Genomic DNA, 20536 nt, shown 5'->3' on the forward strand with positions numbered 1-20536 from the left:
GCATCGAATCTAAGAGTCTTGTGGAATGATTTAAGAAAACTCAACTTTAAATAGTTTTCAAAAGTTTGCATTTTTAATTAGTGAACATTTCTCAAAAATATTTTTCCAGTCATGTAATTTTAGAGAGATATTGGATGAACTTTTATACCTGAAAATGAGAAATTTGAGAACACAGAATCAAATTCAAATGTTTATCCATTTGTTCATAGAACAAACTGACATCTAACTTGTCCCATGAAGGAGAGCTGATAGGGCTGGAGGGGCATTTCCTGCAGGGGGTGGGGGCTCCAGATGTCACAGGAAAGATGAAAATTAGCCAAATAGCTGTACAAAAGTATGAGGTTGCAAACTTGAGGATAGCTAAGTAAAAATCAGTTATCACTGAGGTATTGCATAATAAGAAACTTAAAATATTTTGAGGGCCAGGAAAGGTCTTCCAGCCAATGATATTTAAAGTAATTTAAACTTAGATGATTGGGGCCAACCAGGAAGAGGATCCCAGAGAGAATGCATTTGTTTTGTAAGATGGACAAGAGCATGGGTTTGTAGTTAAAAAAATCAACCCCCCCAAAAAAATGATTGATAGATGATGGATAGACAGATAATAGATAGACAGATAGATAGATACATTGATGATAGATACACAGATGATAGAAACACAAATAGATAGATGATAGATACATAGATATACAGATATATAGATGATAGATAGAAACAGAGATAAATAGGTAGATAGATAGATAGATAGATAGATAGATAGATAGATAGATAGATAGATAGATAGATTGATAGAGGCCAGTGTGCCTGAGGCACAATGGATGAAGGAGAGACTGGTGGGCTGCAGAGAAGGGTCTCTGGGTAAAAGCACTTTCTGTGAAAGCAAGTAGTCCTGGGTTCAAATCCTCAGCACACATGTGAAAAGCAGGCATGGTTGGTCATGAGTGACTGTCACATAGTATTGGGGACTTAGCATGGAAACAGGAGAATTTCCTTCCTGGATCTGACTGACTGAAACATTAAGCATCCAATTCATTATGAAACCGTATGTCAACAAATAAGGAGAAAGGCTATAAAATAAGATACCCGATCCTGTTGTCTTTCTTTGCATACATGTACCCATATGCCTATCCTTCCATCACACATACACACTCATGCTCATGCATACACACACACACATGCCTGTTTATACACATGTGCACACACATGCGTGTATGCACACACATATTCACACACATGCATAGAGAATGGAATAAAATGAAACCAGAGATCAAGACAAAAGTTGCTTCCTCAGAACCAATATAAGGAGCTTTAAAGACTTTTAATTAATTTTGGCTACAAGTTTTAGTAACTGAAGAATTCTCAGAATTTTCAGTTGAGACAGATTTTCACAAGTTACACTTAGTATCAGGCTTATTAGTCTGGATAAGTAGTTAGCCCTTTTTCCTCCAAATATATGTATTATATTTTCATTTTTCTTTCTGTGCATATACATACATGGGCATTTATGGGATTTGACTTTATACCTAACATGATTCCATGGATATATCTCATCATCTCATCCCACACATGTACACAGACACACACACACACACACACACACACACACACACACACACACACACACTATGCTCTAATATGAACACACCAAAATATATTAACTCCTTTTGCTGGGTTTTAGAACCTTGAGTATTTCTGCATATTTCTTTATGACTTCTAGCTTTTAAAAAAGTGCTAAATTATAAGTTCAGAATTTTTTTAAGTTCACTTATTGATTTTCATTGGCAAAATGCTTTCCGGAAAAGCCACATTAATTCAGATGCCTTCCAAGCATTTACAGGTATGCCCATCTGGCTGTGACTGGGCTAAATTGATAGGTGAAATAGTAGGTTGCTTAAGTTTTCTCTTTTTTATTTTTGAGGCCTTAAAATTTGATCTGATATCCAAGGCAGCTTATGTATTATGGACAATGCTTCATAGTCATTCCAACATTACACATTTTGCCTTACTTATTTTTATATGTTTATGACATCTGAAAATGGTGCTATGATTTCAGCTTTTTAAATGTTTGCTTATTATTATATGAAACATGTTCTCCATCTAGAGCTGGAGCTCATGTGTTGCTGGATTTGGCAAGGTACATAAAAGATTTAACTTCATAGCGATGCTGCCTCTGGCTTCTGAGGTGTTGGTTTTTCTTTGTATCTGTCTGATAGATCACCCATGTGCTCAATTAATCTTGCTGATACTAACAGCTAAAATCTTCTTCAATACCTTTATATCTTTAAGTAAAGTTCTATTGCGTCCTCCAACTTATTGTGTGTTATTATTGAAGATCTTGGCTCTCATATGCATATCCTCCTGACTGCATGACAGATTAACTTGAACAAAATGCCACAGACTTTTTAATGGACTTTCCCCCTGATAAATTTATTGTTGAGGACTTAAAATCTTTGGATATTTCTCACCTGGCGAAAATGTATCATCATTCCATTGATGTGAGTAGTTTATATCATCCAGTAAAGTTTTGTAATTTTCTACATAAAGATGTCATATTTCTTGCTGGAGTTTTGTGCACATATTTTACTTTCTGTAACTGTGTTCACTTGTTTACGTTATAGTATTAACAGAACTGTTGGTGTCACCATGGTGTATGGTGATACTTTATTTGTGCTGTAACAAATAAAATTTATCCAGGGATCAGAGAACAGAATAGCCACTAAATCAGACATAGAGGCCAGGCAGTGGTGGCACACACCTTTAATCCTATCACGCGGGAGGCAGAGATCCATCTGGATCTTTGTGAGTTCAAGGGCACACAGGAAACAGAACCAGGCAGTCTTGGCACACACCTTTAATCCCAGTACTTGAGATCTCATGTCTTTGCTTGGGAAGGACACACACCTTTAATCTCTCTCAGGAAGTGATGGCAGGAAGCAGAAAGGTACATAAAGTGTGAGGACCAGGAACTAGAAGCCTTTTAAGCAGTTCAACTGAGACCCTCAGGGGTGAGGACTCAGAGGCTTTCAGTCTGAAGATTTGTGGAAACAGGATCAGCTGAGGAGTTGTCAAGGTGAGCTTGGCTGTGGCTTTTTCTGTTTCTCTGATCATTCAGTATATACCCCAATATGTGGCTGGGGTTTTTTTTATTAGTGAGATCATTTAGCAATTTGTGTTACACGGTGTTTTAAAAGCATGCCGTTCTTATCACCAGCCTCTTCGCATGTTTATAAATCTCCAAGTTAACAATTTCCCAGCTCTCTGGAGACAGAAAATGTGCTTTAGAAATGCACCCTGGTCAACTCCCTTGTATGAAGTCAGCTGGAAGTGTGCCCTGGGTGACTCCCTGTGTGACATCAGCTGGCTATCGCTCTAACACAGAGGGAATACTCATTTCAATAAGAAGGCCTCTAATTCAAAGTTTTGCACTGCAAATATAACCCATATAATTTGCATATGCCCCAACAGAAGAATCTGCTCAATTATTTGTTTATAGTAATTAATTTGAGATTATTAAAATAAACATAAAGCCAAGATGAGAAGATTAAAATTCATATCTATTTGTATAGAGTAAGACCACTAGAAATTCTCTTCCTTAATTGCTTTAAAAGAAAAAAAGTCAGCTGGACACATAAAAATATTTGTAAAGTTATGCCCCTGCATTTTATATCATAAAAATCAATTGGGACTATGTAGGGTGGGTCAGAGGACAGGGGAGAACTGGGTAGAGAATGTTCCTGAATATCCATGGATTCAGTGCCGCGTGGTGAAAAATAAAGAGACCAAAATGGTACCAATGCACATATAATGCTAAGAAAACACATATTGTCCCACCTGCAGCACAGCAGGCATCCGGTATAAAACTGGTAGTGGCTTACACAGCAGCAAATATGGCAGATACACAACAAAAATGCACCAAAACATTAATAAGATAACAATGTGTGTCTTAAGATTGTAGATATTTTAGTTGCTCTTCCTGGTTTTTGATGATGGTTTTCGTGTGTGTGTGTGTGTGTGTGTGTGTGTGTGTGTTTCTGTATGCCCTTATGAATGCACATGTTCATGTGTTCATGTGCATGCATTTGGGTGTGTGCAGGTACACGTGTGTGTACAGGTACACACATGTGTGCATATGCATCTGGGAACCAAAAGAGAATCTCGGGTACCATTTCTCCAGTGATGTGTACTTGCATTTTGTGGAACAGGGTATCTCACTGGCTGCCTGGCCAACCCAGGGATTGCCATCTCTAGAATTACAGGTGTGAGCCCCCAATCTTGGTTTTCTTATTTTTCACATTTGCTTATTGTGTGTATGTAATTGTGTGGGTGTGGGGGTGACATGTAGAGATTAAACTCAGGTCTTCAAGATAGAAAGCACATGCCCTTACCCTCTGACCTGTCTTTCTGGCCCCGTGCCTAGTGTTTTCCACATGGGCTCAGGGATCAGATGTAGGTCTTCATGCTTGCAAGAACTTTACCCACTGAGCTGTCTGCCAGCCCTTGATAGGCTACTAAAGGTTGCCTTTCCTAGTGGTCAAAATAGGGGCTATCCGAATGGAAAATGGAAGGGGGGGGGAGGGAAGGAAGAAAGGAAGTGAGGGGAGGGGAGGAGAGGGAAGGGAAAGGGAAGGGGAAGAAAGCCAGTCAGTAAAATTTTTAAAGCAAATCTACTGGAAGAGTTTAGCTATAAGACCTTAAAACCCAAGAACTTGGGAGCCAAAGGCCAGCATTCATTACATCGAGGTGCTTTAGAATCTTAGGTTTGTTTCCTTCTAACACCCAAGCACTCAAAATTACTTGCCAATATCGTCTTGTCGTTAGGCGAGTCCCTTAAAGCCTCCCTTTCACCCAGTAAGCTGTTCCTTACGAGAAAAGACTTTTACATGTAAAGTGCTAGCAGTGTCTCTTAATTCTTGGGAAAATGCTTCACTCTAGTTCGAGTGAATATGTGTCGTCAGATCTCAGAGTACATACGTAGATTGTGGCACAGGGGGACAGTTAAGAGATAAAAGTCAATTACAAAGTACTGGGGGTGTTTTATCTACTAGACACTAAGGAACACAAGGGGACATGCATTTTTTCCTCTGATTGGATGGAGGCATAGTTGGCCAGTGCTTTCAATGGACAGAATTAAGCAATTGTTTTGGATTTCTCTTCAAACCATATCTTTTATTATTCAAGATACAAGGATAGCAATGGTAGTCTATAAGTCAAATAGTTGCTCTCAATCATACTGAAAGCTACCTCTCCTAAAAAATCCTGTCTTTCCCTGGGGGACCCTGAATTTAGCTGTTGTCTACCAAGTTGTAAGAAAACTAACGAACACTCATATTAAAAGCAAACAAGTGAGATGCGGTTGGTGCCGTGCACTACCGACTCTTGCTTTTGCGTCTCAGTTGCCTTATAAATCATGTAAATAAGTACAACAAACATTTACCGACCAGTTCCCTCATACCCGGGGCCTGTAGGTCCATCACTACAGTGACATGTTGAAGTTGGCTTAAGAAAGCAAAAAAGTATGTCATATGTCAACCCCTGCCTTCCATCAAGTTTAGAGTGGCATGTCTTCCCTGGCGTGGTGGCCGAGTGTAGTGGCACGTGGAACTTTAATATGACTGCTTTTGGCTGGCTCAGCATTCTTGAAAAATAAATAGACTTTTCAGTTTGTGATTGAAAGGGTTAAATAGTACCAATTCATTACCGCTCACAAAAGGATTTATTTTGTTCTCATAAATCAGTTTTATTCCACATTTTTATTTTTCCCCTGGGTGAGCAACTCCAATTGAAATCAATACAGGTGCAAGTGACACAATCAATCTAGATATTTGATTATGGATTAGAGATTCCCTGGGTCTGCTTTTCAGTCATTTTCTTTCTGATCATCTCCCTGAAGAATTACATATTCTTATTGGCATCTCTGAGTTATGGATGTGTTTAAAAAGCAGATAATTGTCATCATCATAATAATAATCATTTGTATACCAGCAACGTAACCCCCCTCCCCCCGCCAGTGAGCAAAGACTGAAAGATGAAAACTTTTTAAATATCTCATTATCTCACTGGACTGTCTAAATTTCTCAATATTTTTCTTCAAATAAGTCAGGCTTTAAAATAACATTTTTTTCAAACAACAACCCGGACATTTGTGGCAATAAGCTGCATTCTTAGGGCACTGTGAAGCAAATACTGTGTCCTAAGGCAAAGGTGTTGTCTGATTTTACACATTTAGTTTAGAACTGTACCACACCAACTTCTCTAGGTTAACAATGAAACACCAGTTAAGGGAAGTTCAACGTCTCTGAATGGATCCAAGCTGGTTCTTTTCATTTCTGTAATTACCCAGGCTGGAAAGACACCATCTGTGGGACTGAAAAGTGAAAAACAGTCCAACTTTAAATTGCAGAACAAAATTGATTAAGTTGTTGCTCGAGAGGCCAACATTTATATAGCAGACTCTCTTTGCTTTACAAACAGATTTATACCTTATGACCTTTACACATTGAAGGCTTATTTGGGGACTCTTGGTACCATATTAGAGTTGCCATTATGGCCACTTGTTCATTCCTAAGCCAATTTCTTGCACAAGTAAATTAAAGCATTTAGTAGCTCACTCTAAAAAATACATATAATAAGGCAGGACTCGGTGTGTGTATCTGCTTCTCTTGAGTGTGAAGGCATGAGCAAATCTGTACATCCTACTTGCAGCAATGTTCTAGTCTGGCATAGCCTTTTCTTTGTGTCTGAAGATGTCTGCACTTTCCTTAGACATCCAGGCTCTCCCATGACCTTGTTTTACAGAAATTATGAATGCTATTAAAATGTTTTTAATGTAGAAAAAGAAAAACATCCCACTGCTAAATAATGCATGCTAACAAGCGGTGAACTTCTTCTCAGACCTTTTAGGTCATGGATAGTGTTTTAGTAGCAAACAACAGGGGGCACTCAGTCTTTGAGCAGGAAGCATTGTAGCAGTCTTGGAATCCAGGGCCTTGGGGAAGTTAGAGTTGTATGCACACAGATTCCACAGGCAGCATCTCCCAGGCAGGCTGCACACAGGACAGCAGACACTAGGGCAGCTTCTCTGGTGTCAGATACCATCATACAGTGGTCCTGGGAAATCACAGCTCGGCTTCTGCATCCTCAACAGCTCTAGAGCTATCTAGAACTGTCTCCAGCCATTGGTTCTCTCCTTCAAGCTTTGCATTCTATGAGTGGAAACATCTAATTAGCAAATTGATGATCATGGGCCCTTCATCTTCTCCCACAGCCTTTCAGTCACAGCAAACCAGCAAGCTGACTCAGATCCTCCTGGAACAAAATGACATTCCTGGCTGCTTTTTTCCTGTGGGATGAGAATCCTATTATAATGTTGGATCTTTCTCTTGATGGATGATGGTTCCAGAAAAGCTTTTCATTGCTCTGTTCTTTTGGTTTTTAGCATCTAACTAGTTTCAACTAGCTTGTTTACTAAATACTTAATAAGGATTTTTGTTTGCTTGCTTGCTTTTGTTTTTGCCTTTTTGGTTTTATTTCCAGTGTTCCTCTGTCTCTGAGATACTTCCTTTCATCTCTTAAGGTGATTGTTGTAGAATAATCTTTTTGTACACTGTAAAGATGTGTTACTCTGATTGGTTTAATAAAAAGCTGGATGGCCAATAGGTAGGCAGGATTTCCAGGCACAGAGGATGCAGGGAAGAAGGGCAGAGTCACCAGCCAGATGGGGAGGAAGCAGCATGGGGAGTAGAGAGTGAAGGTAACCAAACCACATAAAAGAACATAGATTCAAAGATATGGGTTCATTTAAACTATATGAACTAGTTAGGAACAAGCCTAAGCTATCGACCAAGCTTTCATGATTAATAATAAGTCTCCGTGTCATTATTGGAGAACCTACAGAGCTGATAAAAAAGTCCAACTACAGGTGATTATCTCTCCACTCACACTACAGGCTACATGATTGCTTCATCTTTTTATGTTTCTTTATGGGCAGGACTGATGTTCTGAACTTGACTGTGGTGATACTTTATTTGTGCTGAAATGTGATATTTTATTTGTATGTTAATAAATAAAGTTTGCCTGGAGATCAGAGGTCAGGGAGCCATAAACAGAAGTCAGGTGGTGGTAGCCCACACCCTTAATCTGATCACATGACAGGCAGAGTCTCTATGTGGTCAAGGACACAGCCAAGTGTGGTGACATGAGCTTTTAATCCCAGTACCAATCATAGAGACCTAGAGGTCTGTACAGACAGGCAGTGATAAAGAAATCATATGTCTGAGCGTAGAGCCAATGAGAAAGCAGAACAGGAAGGCAATAAAAACACAGGTTAGACAGGAAGAAGCTCTCTCTGGGGAAGCAAAGGCAGTGAGGTGGTAAGATAAGGTAGTTGTGGCTCTTTGCTAGTTCTCTGATCTCTTTGGCTATTACCTCTGTATTTGGCTCTGTGTTTCTTATTTAGTAAGACTGCTTAGAAATTCATCTACACTTGACCTTCTTTGGCTTACAGTTGGTCTTCTATCAACCTGAGCTTTGAATGTTCTCTGAGCCCTGCATGTTCTCTTAATGTACTTGTCTGTTGCTGGGGGATAATGTTCTTGCACACCGTAGAGATTTGTCACTCCTATTGGTTTAATAAAACACTGATTGGCCAGTAGCCAAGCAGGAAGTGTAGGTGGGGAGACTAGACTAGGAGAAGGCTGGAAAGAGGAAAGGCAGAGATGGAGTCACCAGCCAGACGCAGAGGAAGTAAGATGAAAATGCTGGACTGAGAAAAGGTACCAAGCCATGTGGCTAAACATAGATAAGAATTATGGGTTAATTTAAACATAAGAGTTATTTAGTTATAAGCCTGAGCAATAGGACAAACAGTTTGTAATTAATAAAAGCTTCTGTGTGTTTATTTGGGACTGAACAGCTGCGGGACTGGGTGAGACAAAAAGTTCCATCTACAATCTGTTGCTTGGGAGGATAGAGTGAGGTAGAGATTAGAGAGAGAGTCAGACAGAACCTGTGGAATTTAGTTCATTCTGGTGCCCAATTAAGTTTTCTCTGAGGATGCACCTCCCACTCCTGGACTCTTGACTTCTCAGACAGTACAAAGCTCCCCAGGACAGGCAGCTCTGTCTCCCCAGGACAGGCAGCTCTGTCTCCACAGGACAGGCAGCTCTGTCTCCACAGGACAGGCAGCTCTGTCTCTACAGGACAAGCATCTCTGACTGACTGGCCTCCCATTCTGAAGACTCTCTGGCAGAATGCAGAGGCTAAGCATATTCTCAGTGTTTTCCTTGGTTTCTATGTGGGCTCTGGGAGAGCTGTGAGTCGTGTTTGTTCAGCACAGAGGCTTGTCTTAACTGCCTTCTACATCTAATGACTTCTACAGAATGACTGCCCTTCCTCTCCTCCCCCTCCCCCCTTTCTTTTTGAGATAAGGTCTCACTCTATAGCCCATCTGCCCTTGAACTCACTTTATAGCCTGAACTCGTCTCAAACTTGGGATGGTCTTCCTACCCCAGGCTGCTAAACACTGGAATGACAGGTATGTATCATCGTGCTGGCCGCTCCGTTCTTTCATCTTCTCATTTTCATGATCACCCCATCAGAACCTTTAGCTGCTTTGTTAACCTTTGTTTTTTCTCTCTGGTTTTCTTCTGATTTGGTTAGACATTTGGGAAGGATGGGTGACTTTGGTGGTGGTGAATTTATCATCCTTCTCCCCAAACACTTTTTAGAGCTCACAAGTGATCCCCAAAACTCTCCAGAAAGGTAATTTGAAGTCGCATATTTAGAAGCTTTATATACAGACTAGGAGGTGCATTTGTGATCCCTAGTTCCTGGTCTCATGCCCTTGTGAAAAGCCTTCTCTCACTGTGATCAAATCAGCGGAATGGTACAAAGGAGGTGAGCTGTGACTCCTGTGGGCTCCCTGAAAAAGACTGGAAGCCATCTTGCTGGGAAATTATGTCCCTGGCATTGCAAGAGGCCATCCTAGGCAGACCCTCACCATGAGACCTAGAAGAAAGGCCTCATTAACAAGCAGCCAGTGACCCAAAGCAACGGTCAGCTCAATGCTACCAAGAAACCAAAACCCTCGGGCCAGGCAGCCTGCAAGGTCCAGATACTGCCAACCTGTACTGAAAGGCAGTCTTTCCTCTTTAGAACCTAGAAGTGGGGCTTCTGGCCCAGCAACACCTTGATTGTCCCACTTTTGAGACCCTCTGCTAAAGAGCTGGTAAGGTGTGACAAGTCTTAGACCATGAGGTCCTAAGCATGGGTAGCTCTGAGCTGCTGCTGCTGCTGCTGCTGCTGCTGCTGCTGCTGCTGCTGCTGCTGCTGCTGCTGGTAATCCTGATATATGATGGTAAGGCACAAGAAGTATGATAGCCTGTTTCTCAAGGAAAACTGATAGAAGTCCTCAGAAAAACTATACAATCCCCACCCGATGCTACACTCCTTAGGGAGCTGCTGTCCTTAAACTGAGGATGCTTTGCAAGCACATATAAACCCTCACAGTAAAAGTCTAAATTCTTGGCTGTCATGAAACAGCAGTTGGTGATGGCCAGTGCTCTGGGATCAATAATGGCAATTGGATTTTCCAATTGATCACAGTGGCATAAAAGATTAGGCACCTATATGTTCTGTGTCTGTATGTTCGTCGTGTATGGAAGGACTATGTAGGAACGCTACCAGGAAACATTCTGGTGATAAAAGAATTGTGTGCATGCCCACCGGTGTGGAAACTGGAGACCACTTTCTGTGACTGGAACTCAATTGGCCAAATCACTCTTGCACTTGCCCATTTGGAATTTGTTGTTGAAAAATGGAGAGAAAACCATCAAAGTAGGACAATAAGTCTGACTTTTCAGATTATAACATAGTTGACAAAAACAGATCCCACGGTCCAAATCTTGACACAATTCTAACAGGCTTTGTTCTGAAGGCAGTTTTAGGTTGATAGTACCACTGAGAGTGTCCAGAGCATTAGCATATCCTCTTGATCTTCCACTCACTTCTGATGTTAGTAACATGATGTCCACTTGGGAAAACAAGACTATGGAGCAGAGAAGAGGCTGGATGGAGACAAACTGTGCCTCCAAGGACTCTTTTAATGAATGACTTAACACACTTAAAAGGTCCCAGTGTCATAGTCTGACTCGTGTGCTGATAAAGCAACCGACCGGACAGGACAGGAAGAGTCTGGACATGACAGAGCCGTTGCTGAGCTCGTACCAGAGCAGCCTGAACATGCAACCTCCGTTGCATTGATGAGATATTGTGTATATTTATTCCCCGTCGTAGAAGTGTCACGCTGCAGAGTGACTAATTTAAAGAGCAATCAAAGGAGTAGACCTTTTACCTGATGGCAACTAATTAAAATCACATAGAATAATCACAGGAGTGGCAAGAAATATGATATATTCACAGGGCTCTGTCCTCAGAGGACTAAGCAGTTCCCAGGCAAGTTCTTTCTTCCTCTTTTGAAACGTTAGGTTAAAAAGAAAGAGAGCTGGGAGGGGTATATGGAAGGGTGTGCAGGGAGAGAGGGAGGGGAGAAATGAGGTGATTGTAATGCCAAAAAAATAAAAGAAGACAACAAAAGCTATGAGCTAAGGATGCAGGGTGGTTGGGCAAGCACTTGCCTAGCGGGTATGAAGCCCTGGATTCTGTCCCCAGCACAGAGTAAACCAGGCCTGGTAACACAGCCTGTGAGTCCAGTACTGTGGAGGTGCAGGCGTAAGGGTCAGAAGTTCAAGTCCACTGTCAGTGACACCACAAAGTCAAGAAAGACTACCTGGTGGGGGGGAATGAAACTTAAAGAAAGGAAGAGAGGGAGGGAGGATAAAGGAGAGAAAAGGGAGGCAAGAGAGACAGACAGACACTAGGTAAGTAGTTTCCAACTAACATTTTGTGTGTGGTCACATGCTTATCTCCAGTTCAGGGGTTGCTGAGTCCATATATAAGTTACAAAATGAACTCCCAGCACCTTTGAGACCCATTCTACTCAGAGACCTATAGCATGACGAAACTTGGAGGATACACTTTGTGAGTAAAATCATCTAAAATAGTGTCTCCATGAAGGAGAAGCAAAAGTGTAAATACTAGTAATTGCTGTCCAGAGTAGCCTAGCATCCTGAGCACCGTCAAAGTGCCAGCTCACCTTGCCACCACGACCTGCTGTATGGCCTTCCATGCCTGAGTTTTTTGGGGGGAGGGGTGGGTATTGGCAGAGTGCAAAGCGATTGGGACAGATGGAATATAACACCTCTAAAATTGAGACCTCAGTGTGGTAGAAATGCAGCTTTTTTTTTTTTTTTTTTTTTGTAGCCGGAAATAGGAAAATTAGTTAACACCTTTTCTACCTTAAGGTCTAATTGGATTCAGACAGGGGCCGGTTTGAAGCAGCACCAAGTGTGACATATGAAATCATCACAAGGTTTGGTTTGTTCGCTGTCATTTCTCATTATAATCTCCGTCTGGAGAATGGATTCATGTTGTGCCATTTTCTGTTCTTGTTACAGTTTTTGTCACATGAATAAGATATCAGGGTGTTAGTGCCTGGCATGCAGTATTGGTTTGTGATGCCGTGTGCGGCTGTGCTGACCTTTGCAATATTATGTATTCTGATTGGTGGTTCATCTCACCTCTTTCCTACAAGTTAATAAGGCTGTAAAAAGGAAGAGAACAGAAACGGCCAGCCAGTCAAATTATAGAATATTGAAAAGGTCAGAGCAGTACGGCACAGAGGAAAAAAATTATGGAATATATGGTGCATTAAAATTTTTGTGACAATGAACATTACAAGAATGAGAAAGGATACCCACTTACGTGATTTCAATCAAGAAAACCCCACAGGACACTATCCCAGGATAGTAATCATCTTACATCCTGCATGTGACATACAAAAATACCTGCTTCTGGTGGTTCTCACTTAACAAAATAGTTTCACAGGCAATATTCTGTTATTCAACAATAAGAACATTGAGGTGTATCAATGCCTAGAAAATGGGCATTGATACTATTAGCAGTTTAGGAGGCCTGGGCGCTGAGGCAGGAGCAGCAAATGAACCTGTTGGCCACATGACATGCACTGTGATTGTTTCCTCCTCTAACTCTCTTTCTTCAAAGAGAGGAAAGTAGAACTAGATGATATAAGATATTTGAAGACTCCACAAAATTTGGAATATCCTGAAATAGCAGTGTGGGGGTTCTCTTTTTAAAGGATTGATCTATTTTGTTTTTTATGTATATAGTGTTTTGATTTTATGTAAGCCTGTACACCATGTCTGTGCCTTTGCCTGGTACCCAAGAAGCTAGAAGAAGGTGCCGCATCACCAGGAACTAGATTATAGACAGTTATTAGCTCCCAAGGATATTCTGTGGCCTGAACATGTCTCAGTGGTCAAGAGCACATAAAGTTCCCAGCACTATCCTAGAGTAGCTCACAGCTGCCTGTAACACCAGGTCTAAGGGAACTGATGACTTCTGGCCCTTTTGTACACAGATGCATATACCCACACATATACACATAAAAACAATAGTAGTAATAAGATATCAGTTCTATGATCTATACAAAACTTGTCCCCTCCTCGTGATGTAATAGGACTGTGTCTAGTCTCTGCACCATCAATGAGAGGTACAGAAGGAGAAGACACAGAAAATCTGAGGGTTATTATTGTCCTAGATGCCACAATAATCAATGATAACTCACTTTAAAATTCTTTCATGCATATATCAAAATTTCTCATACAGCAGTTGTGTTGGATTTTGTAGGCTTTGAAGATAGGTCCTATTTGTTAGATTTATACTGTAGCTGGAGTTTTCCTGCCTTGCCCACAGTCAGGACAAATCTTTGTCACCTGCCAGTCCCACAGCCACTCAGACCCAACCAAGTAAACATAGAGACTTACATTTCTTACAAACTGTATGGCCGTGGCAGGCTTCTTGCTAACTGTTCTTATAGCTTAAATTATATCCATTTCCACAAATCTATACCCTGCCACGCGGCCTGTGGCTTACCGGCATCTTTTCATGCTGCTTGTCAGGGTAGTGGCTGGCAGTGACTCCTTCTGCTTTCCTGTTCTTTTATTTCTCCTCTCTGTTAGTCCCGCCTATACTTCCTGCCTAGCCACGGGCCAATCAGTGTTTTATTTATTGACCAATCAGAGCAACTTGACATACAGACCATCCCACAGCACAGCCAAGTGCAGACACCTGCACTCATGACGGTGGTCCTAATCATCCTCTATGAGGATCTGCTGGGTAAAGCCATGAGGAACCCAAGAACGGGCTCCCACAGGACATACAGAACATCCCATAGCATGATACTCTCTTTATATGGCTAATTTACTAACAGAATAAACATTTTACAGCCTATAGCCAGAGTCTAAAGCTTTATCAGCTAGAAAGCCATGTGTGGTCCAGCTACTTCTAGAAGTAGATTAGATGAGCTGGGATCATTACTCTAAGAGTAGCTGAACTGTTGGCTAGAGAGAGAGCCCAGTATTTAAGAGCACTTGTTGCTCTTGCAAAGGACTCAGGTTCTGTTCCCAACACCCATTTGGTGATTTACAGTTATCTATAACTTCAGTTCCTGGGGAATCCAATACCTTCCTCTGACCTCTATGGACATCAGGCATACACGAGATGCACAGACATAAATACAAATAAAACACTCATACAAATAAATAAATTTTTTAAAATAGCATAACTACAAATAAATAATTCAGTCAGTAGCTCTCAAATTTCAGCATGTTGAAGAATGAATCATTCAGTGATTTCTGGCTTCTATGCTGATAGCCTCCCAAAGTAGGTTAGTGCACAGCTCAGGTGTATGCAATTTTGTGAGATGGCTCTAAGTGACTGCAGTGGGGATGAACCCTGGATTACTGCTAAAAACAGCCCATTCTGCAAAGAGTCTAGTTCCCCCTCGATGGGCTTGAAGCCCAGGGCCTCAAGTCAAGCTAGGCCAGCGTGGATCAGAGAGGCACTGCTAACCATCACAATGACTGGAGTTCAGGGTGTGGTAAGCTGTGGTTCCCAAACCCTGAAACCTAAAGGGACCTCCACCACCCACTATCACATCCACACAGTGTGGGCTTAGGCTGAGCAAACAGGAGTGGACACTGTGACAGAGTATGTTTCACCTCGGGCTTCCCTAGCTTAGTTTTTGAGACTGAACCAATGTGGATGCACCTTTCCAGCCCACAGGAATTTATGTACAGGCCGAAGAAAATGCTAACACGCAGCTCGGTGCAGAGGGGCAATCCCATGCTGTGCATTTTAGCAAATCGGCCCCCTTATCTAAGAGCCCAAAGTCATGGAGCTGAGAGAGAAGGGGAAGGGGCAGGTGATGGGATGGACAAAGAGCTCTGATCTGTGGATCCACGTTCGGTTTTGAACCTGGAGAGTGGAAGTCCTGACTGTCTCTCTAGGTTCTGGGAACCAAACCATGTGTTTGCGGAGGCACAAGAGAAGATCACACTCACTCAGCTGCATGGCTCCTGAAGATACACGTGTTCGTTTTTGAGCTGAGCAAAATGGTTATATAATTACTTCCTTCTCATAATTATTGAGTAATTATATACTTCTTATAATTACTCAGTAATCATTGTTCTATAGCTAGAAACTAACATTACAACTAATTGTATAATTACCATGTATTAATGTCGTTATATGGCAAACTTAGAATAAAGTGGTACTTAATGTATTTCTCTCTGCCATGCCATTTTCAGAGAAAAATAGAGGATAGGGTCTGTTTTATAGCTCAAAAATTGCTTCCAATACAAATAAACAAATCAAAGGAAGGAAGATACCTCCACCAGTGTTCTGAGCACAGATGCATACCCTTGTGTTTGTGCCTGGCTAGAAATAGGTAAAATTATTCTCTTGTGACATAATTTTAGACTTTTGTTGGTGTTTTACAATTTTCAATCTTTCATAAGATGCACAAATTACACAACTTCCTTGTCAGATGAGCATCTGTCTGGGTCTCTGGAGGGTAAGGTGACCTTTTTGGGGGATTTTACAGCTAAGCATGTGACAACAGCAGCCGTTGCTTCAGCCAGAAGTAAAAATGCTTCTGAAGAGCTGGGTGTCCTGAGACCTAGAGATGTGCTGATGCGATCATGTGATTGTGCATAGACAATGATCAGAAAAGACCTGCATGTCCTCTCAGCAGACCTCTTGAGAGCAGGGACCCTATTTTATGCATTTGGGTGCCAACTCATGGGCACCATAGGCTCCTTACAAACAGTACTTCAATCAAATCAAGTCACAAAGCTAGCCATAAAGAACTTCCACATGCTAACGTGGCATCATTCAGAAGGAACTTGAGTGGAGTGAGCCCTTAAAAGCTGCATTCAGAACTCCGTGGGCATTACATTGCATAAATGTCAAAATAAGAGTTCTCCATTTTGGACTTGATGTCACTCTGTAAACTTGGAACATTTCTTCACTGGAAATGAGCAGCAATTATGCTTCCCAGTGTTCTAGTCCATGAACACTGATTATTTTCTCTGGGATAATCATCCCTTTGCCTGTATCAATCTCAAGACCCAAATCACAAATTATTGTGGGGTTTCTTGTGGCCACAGAAGACACTTCACTGTGCATACTTTGTCACAATAAAATTTTTAGCTACTTCCTTCAGCCTGAAATTATTATAAATAGTGTAAATATCTTTTTTGTATATGTCTAGCTTTATCTACCCTACCCACATTTCATAAAATGACCACACCCTAACCAACTATGAGACTCCTGTTAGTTTTAGAATTTGGAATATTACCTGATAGCACAACAGCATGATGTGATCAGGTTTGTGCTGGTCGCTTAAATGAACAACGATGGCTTTTGATGATTAACCCGTAGTTAATGATCACTGAGAAAACAAAATTCCAGGTGCTTCCATCTTAACCACTTGCCAATGCTCAATATTTGCAGGTAGAATTTGTATGGATTACAGCAAAAACAGCAGCGGTCCTTATTGTTTTGTTCATTGTTATGAGAGAACTGGGTAGAATTTTTCACAGGGCAGTTAATAAGCTGCGTACATTGATGAACCACCCACGCATGCTTCTTAGTTTTGTGCTAAGAAGCCCAAATCACTCAGGTGTTTTTTTGGTTTGTTTCGGTTTTTTTTTTGTTGTTGTTGTTGTTGTTTCATTTCGTTTTGTTTTTTGTTTTTTAGCACATATTTTATGCTGGGTGCAGGAAAGTAAGAACTTAACTAACTTTGATAGTGGCACAGTATGATAATCACTGTGTGCATTCATTTCTTTGCACTTTTTCTGCTAATTTATGAAGATATGACTTTAAAAATATTGTAGGCATTCAAATTTCTTTACAATGTGAAATTGCTTGTATCATGTGACCGTCTTTTACACTTTAATCAAATAGTATGCTGTTATTATTAGGTCGTGCAGATATCTTTGCTTCCTCTATATCCAGTATCCTGGTGGTTTTTACTCGTTTTTCTCAAAGCTGTTGGAATAAATGTATAACAGGAAACATTTTGACAAAGGAAGGCAGCCTGTTTGATGTAATTAACAGTATTTATTAATGGTTCTTTACCTTGTGTTTTTAAAGAGTATCTAACACACTCCTATATTTGACTAAAACTAAAAACAATGTTTCCTCCATGTATGCTTTAAAAATGTGACTTTTAAAGTAAATGTCATATTTTTAAACTCTAACTCGGTTCTTTTTTTAATTCTAAAAATTTTTAGTTCTCCTCCACTCTCTTTTTGCCATGAATGTTATGCAGGGTTTGGAAGAGAGGAGCCATTATTACCAGGGTGCAGCATTTCTCTATGTCCTATACAGACTGGGATTCGAGATGGGTTTACCAGAGATTTGACAGGATGGAGGTGGTGGGATACAGTGAGGGTACATGGGAAGCGATTGCTTTATGCAACCAAAGGCTTCTGCATCTGCTAAGAAAGCTGGATACAGATGTTCAGGTCAATATGGACACATCTGGCAGCCCACCCACAGCAACTGTTTTATGATGTTCTGAGCAATCCCAGTTTAAGGATTAAATAGAAACAGGCCAGGCTAACGCTCAAGCAGGGTGAGAGGTAGACAGTGGATATCAGAGTGTGCTATCTATAGACAGAACCATTTTACCGGGAGGCGTTACTTCTTTCTTTCTGTATATTAAAGAAAACTCAAGGATTATGAAAAATAAATAAATAAATCATCAAGGGATCCATTTCTATATCTGGACACTTTTTCTTTGTATGCATAGTGCTTGTTATATAACAACACATTGTCTTTGCATATCAAGTCAGTTTGACGCCAGTGATCTGTAGGTACTAGCACAGGCTTTGTTTTATTCATAGCAAGCTGAAGTGAATGTACACACTGATGGGAACACATGCAATCGGTGCTGCCTGTGTACATGTGTGCATGTGTGTGTGTCTATCTATATCTGTCTGTCTGTGTATGTGTGTGCATATGTGTGTCTGTATACATGTGTATGTGTGTGTGTGGCCATGTGTATGTGTATGTGTATATCTGTATATACAGGTATCTCTGGGTATCTATATCTTAATTCAGCTTGACATTGCATCTTTATCAACCCAAGAAAATACTCAAGTAACTGAAGAAAATCATCACTAAATGTAATTTTCCTCTTCAATCAGCAGGGGATAACTACACCCTTCTCAGTGGCACGAAAACCATGCACAGCAGTGAAGGGAAGCAGCTCTGGGTGCTGGTGGACGGCTTGGTTCCTTACTCACACTACACAGTACAAGTGAATGCTTCCAACAGCCGGGGCAGCGTGCTCAGTGACCCTGTCTCTGTTGACATGCCTCCAGCAGGTGAGTCTGTGAAAACTGTCGTCGGTGTCCGGACTTAAACAGGAAGCCTAGAACCGAGTGACTGTTGGACACTTTATTTTACAACTTAGAGGCTCGGTTGTAGTTCTGAGTGTTTGGGCAGTTTGGTTTTTTGAAAACTCATTATTGATATCCTTTTATTGCTTTGATGAGTATGTTTTCTTATTACAGTGTGTGTGTGTGTGTGTGTGTGTGTGTGTGTGCATGTGTGTGTGTCTGTATGCCTGTGTACATGTGTGCATGTGTGTGTGTCTATCTATATCTGTCTGTGTATGTGTATGCATATGTGTGTCTGTATACATGTGTATGTGTGTGTGTGTGGCCATGTGTATGTGTATGTACATGTGTATGTGTATATCTGTATATATAGGTATCTCTGGGTATCTTTATCTTAAGAACATTAATAAATATGTTTTTTTTAATTAGTAGTTTGGTTTTTTGTTTTCTCCTTTCTTCAACTTGACAGATTTTTCAATTTTGCCAACGTATTTGGAAGGAGACAGACAATGGGGTGGGGATGGGGCCTCAGTGTTCAGGGACTACTGAAAAATTGTGAAAAGGTATGACCCCTTTGCCCCTTTGCAGGACATATTGATAATATCAAACTTAAAATATAGGTCCTCTTTGTAAGGATCAGCAAGTGGCTGTTACAATAGGACTCTCATTCACACACTGAATAAACACTTCATCCTAGCAGTCATGACAGCCTTTCCTGTGTGAAATGCAATGCATTCTCGGTATGTTTATTTTGAATATTTCTATTTAAAATTGGTGCAGTTTAAATAATCATAATTATCCTAGAAAATATGCAGTCTCCACCCATGTCCTATTTGTGAGGTCTAAGTGGCAAGAAGAAATCTCCCCAAGATTGGTATTCACAGCTCCTGAACAGGAAGCATGTCTCAGAGTAATAAGAACATGGCTCTCACCTGAGTCTCAGAATGTGGGCTTTCTGAACATACTCCAGGAGAAGGACCAAGGAGATCTAGTGTCTGTCCTGCAGCCAAACTTCAGGCATTGAAGAACCTTACTATGTACTCCTTTTACAGCTGTCTATACTGGCTTAGATCATTCTTAATTTTTAATAATTCAGTTTGTGTTCACAAAGGAGCCTGCTTCATACGTTGTCCGTGGATTCAAGCCTGTATGTTCAAGTAAGGTCTTCTGTGCATATGGGATAATGACTCGGCTAAAATAGCACATTCCTATTGCTCACTCAGTTCACACGTGAGGGTCTGTTTACCAATACAAAGATCAATGTAATGGAAATAGAAGTAACTAGGTCATTGCTTTATGGGTGTGTGGCAAAGCTGAGGTTCCTCTGTGGCTCACACCATCTGGGATCAGTGTAGCCATTGAGAGTAAGTACCCAGAAGTCCAGATTAGGGAGGTGACCCTTCACCCAAAGAGGAAGCAGTATCCTTAGAGATAGAGTATGCGCCACTTTATTGCCACCATTAGGACTTATTTTCTCCCGTCATTAGATTGTTGTTGATTACAATTAGGAAACTTATCGCTTTGAAATGATCTTTTTTATGACCTTGTGGCAGTTTAAAGGTGACACCTCATTGATTAAATAGGTTTTAGTTCATGCTTCCTTTTACTTAATGAGCTGAAAACATATTATCATGATTTACACATAAAAATCATGCTGAAAAGCATGTGGCATTCAGTAGAATATGTGTGTTTAAGTAGAATTAAAT

General features: G+C 40.8%; 1 protein-coding gene across 1 annotated transcript in view; it reads left to right on the forward strand.

Moving 5' to 3' along the window:
* Positions 1 to 20536, forward strand: part of LOC102928770 (usherin) — a 418898-nt gene that overhangs the window by 125804 nt on the left and 272558 nt on the right. Inside the window, exon 17 of the mRNA XM_076548181.1 lies at positions 18636 to 18815. Coding sequence (XP_076404296.1) covers positions 18636 to 18815 — 180 coding nt within the window. The remainder of the gene's footprint in view (positions 1 to 18635; positions 18816 to 20536) is intronic.

The sequence above is a fragment of the Peromyscus maniculatus genome, chromosome 11 (assembly GCF_049852395.1).
Source record: "Peromyscus maniculatus bairdii isolate BWxNUB_F1_BW_parent chromosome 11, HU_Pman_BW_mat_3.1, whole genome shotgun sequence".
NCBI classification, from domain to species: Eukaryota; Metazoa; Chordata; class Mammalia; order Rodentia; family Cricetidae; genus Peromyscus; species Peromyscus maniculatus.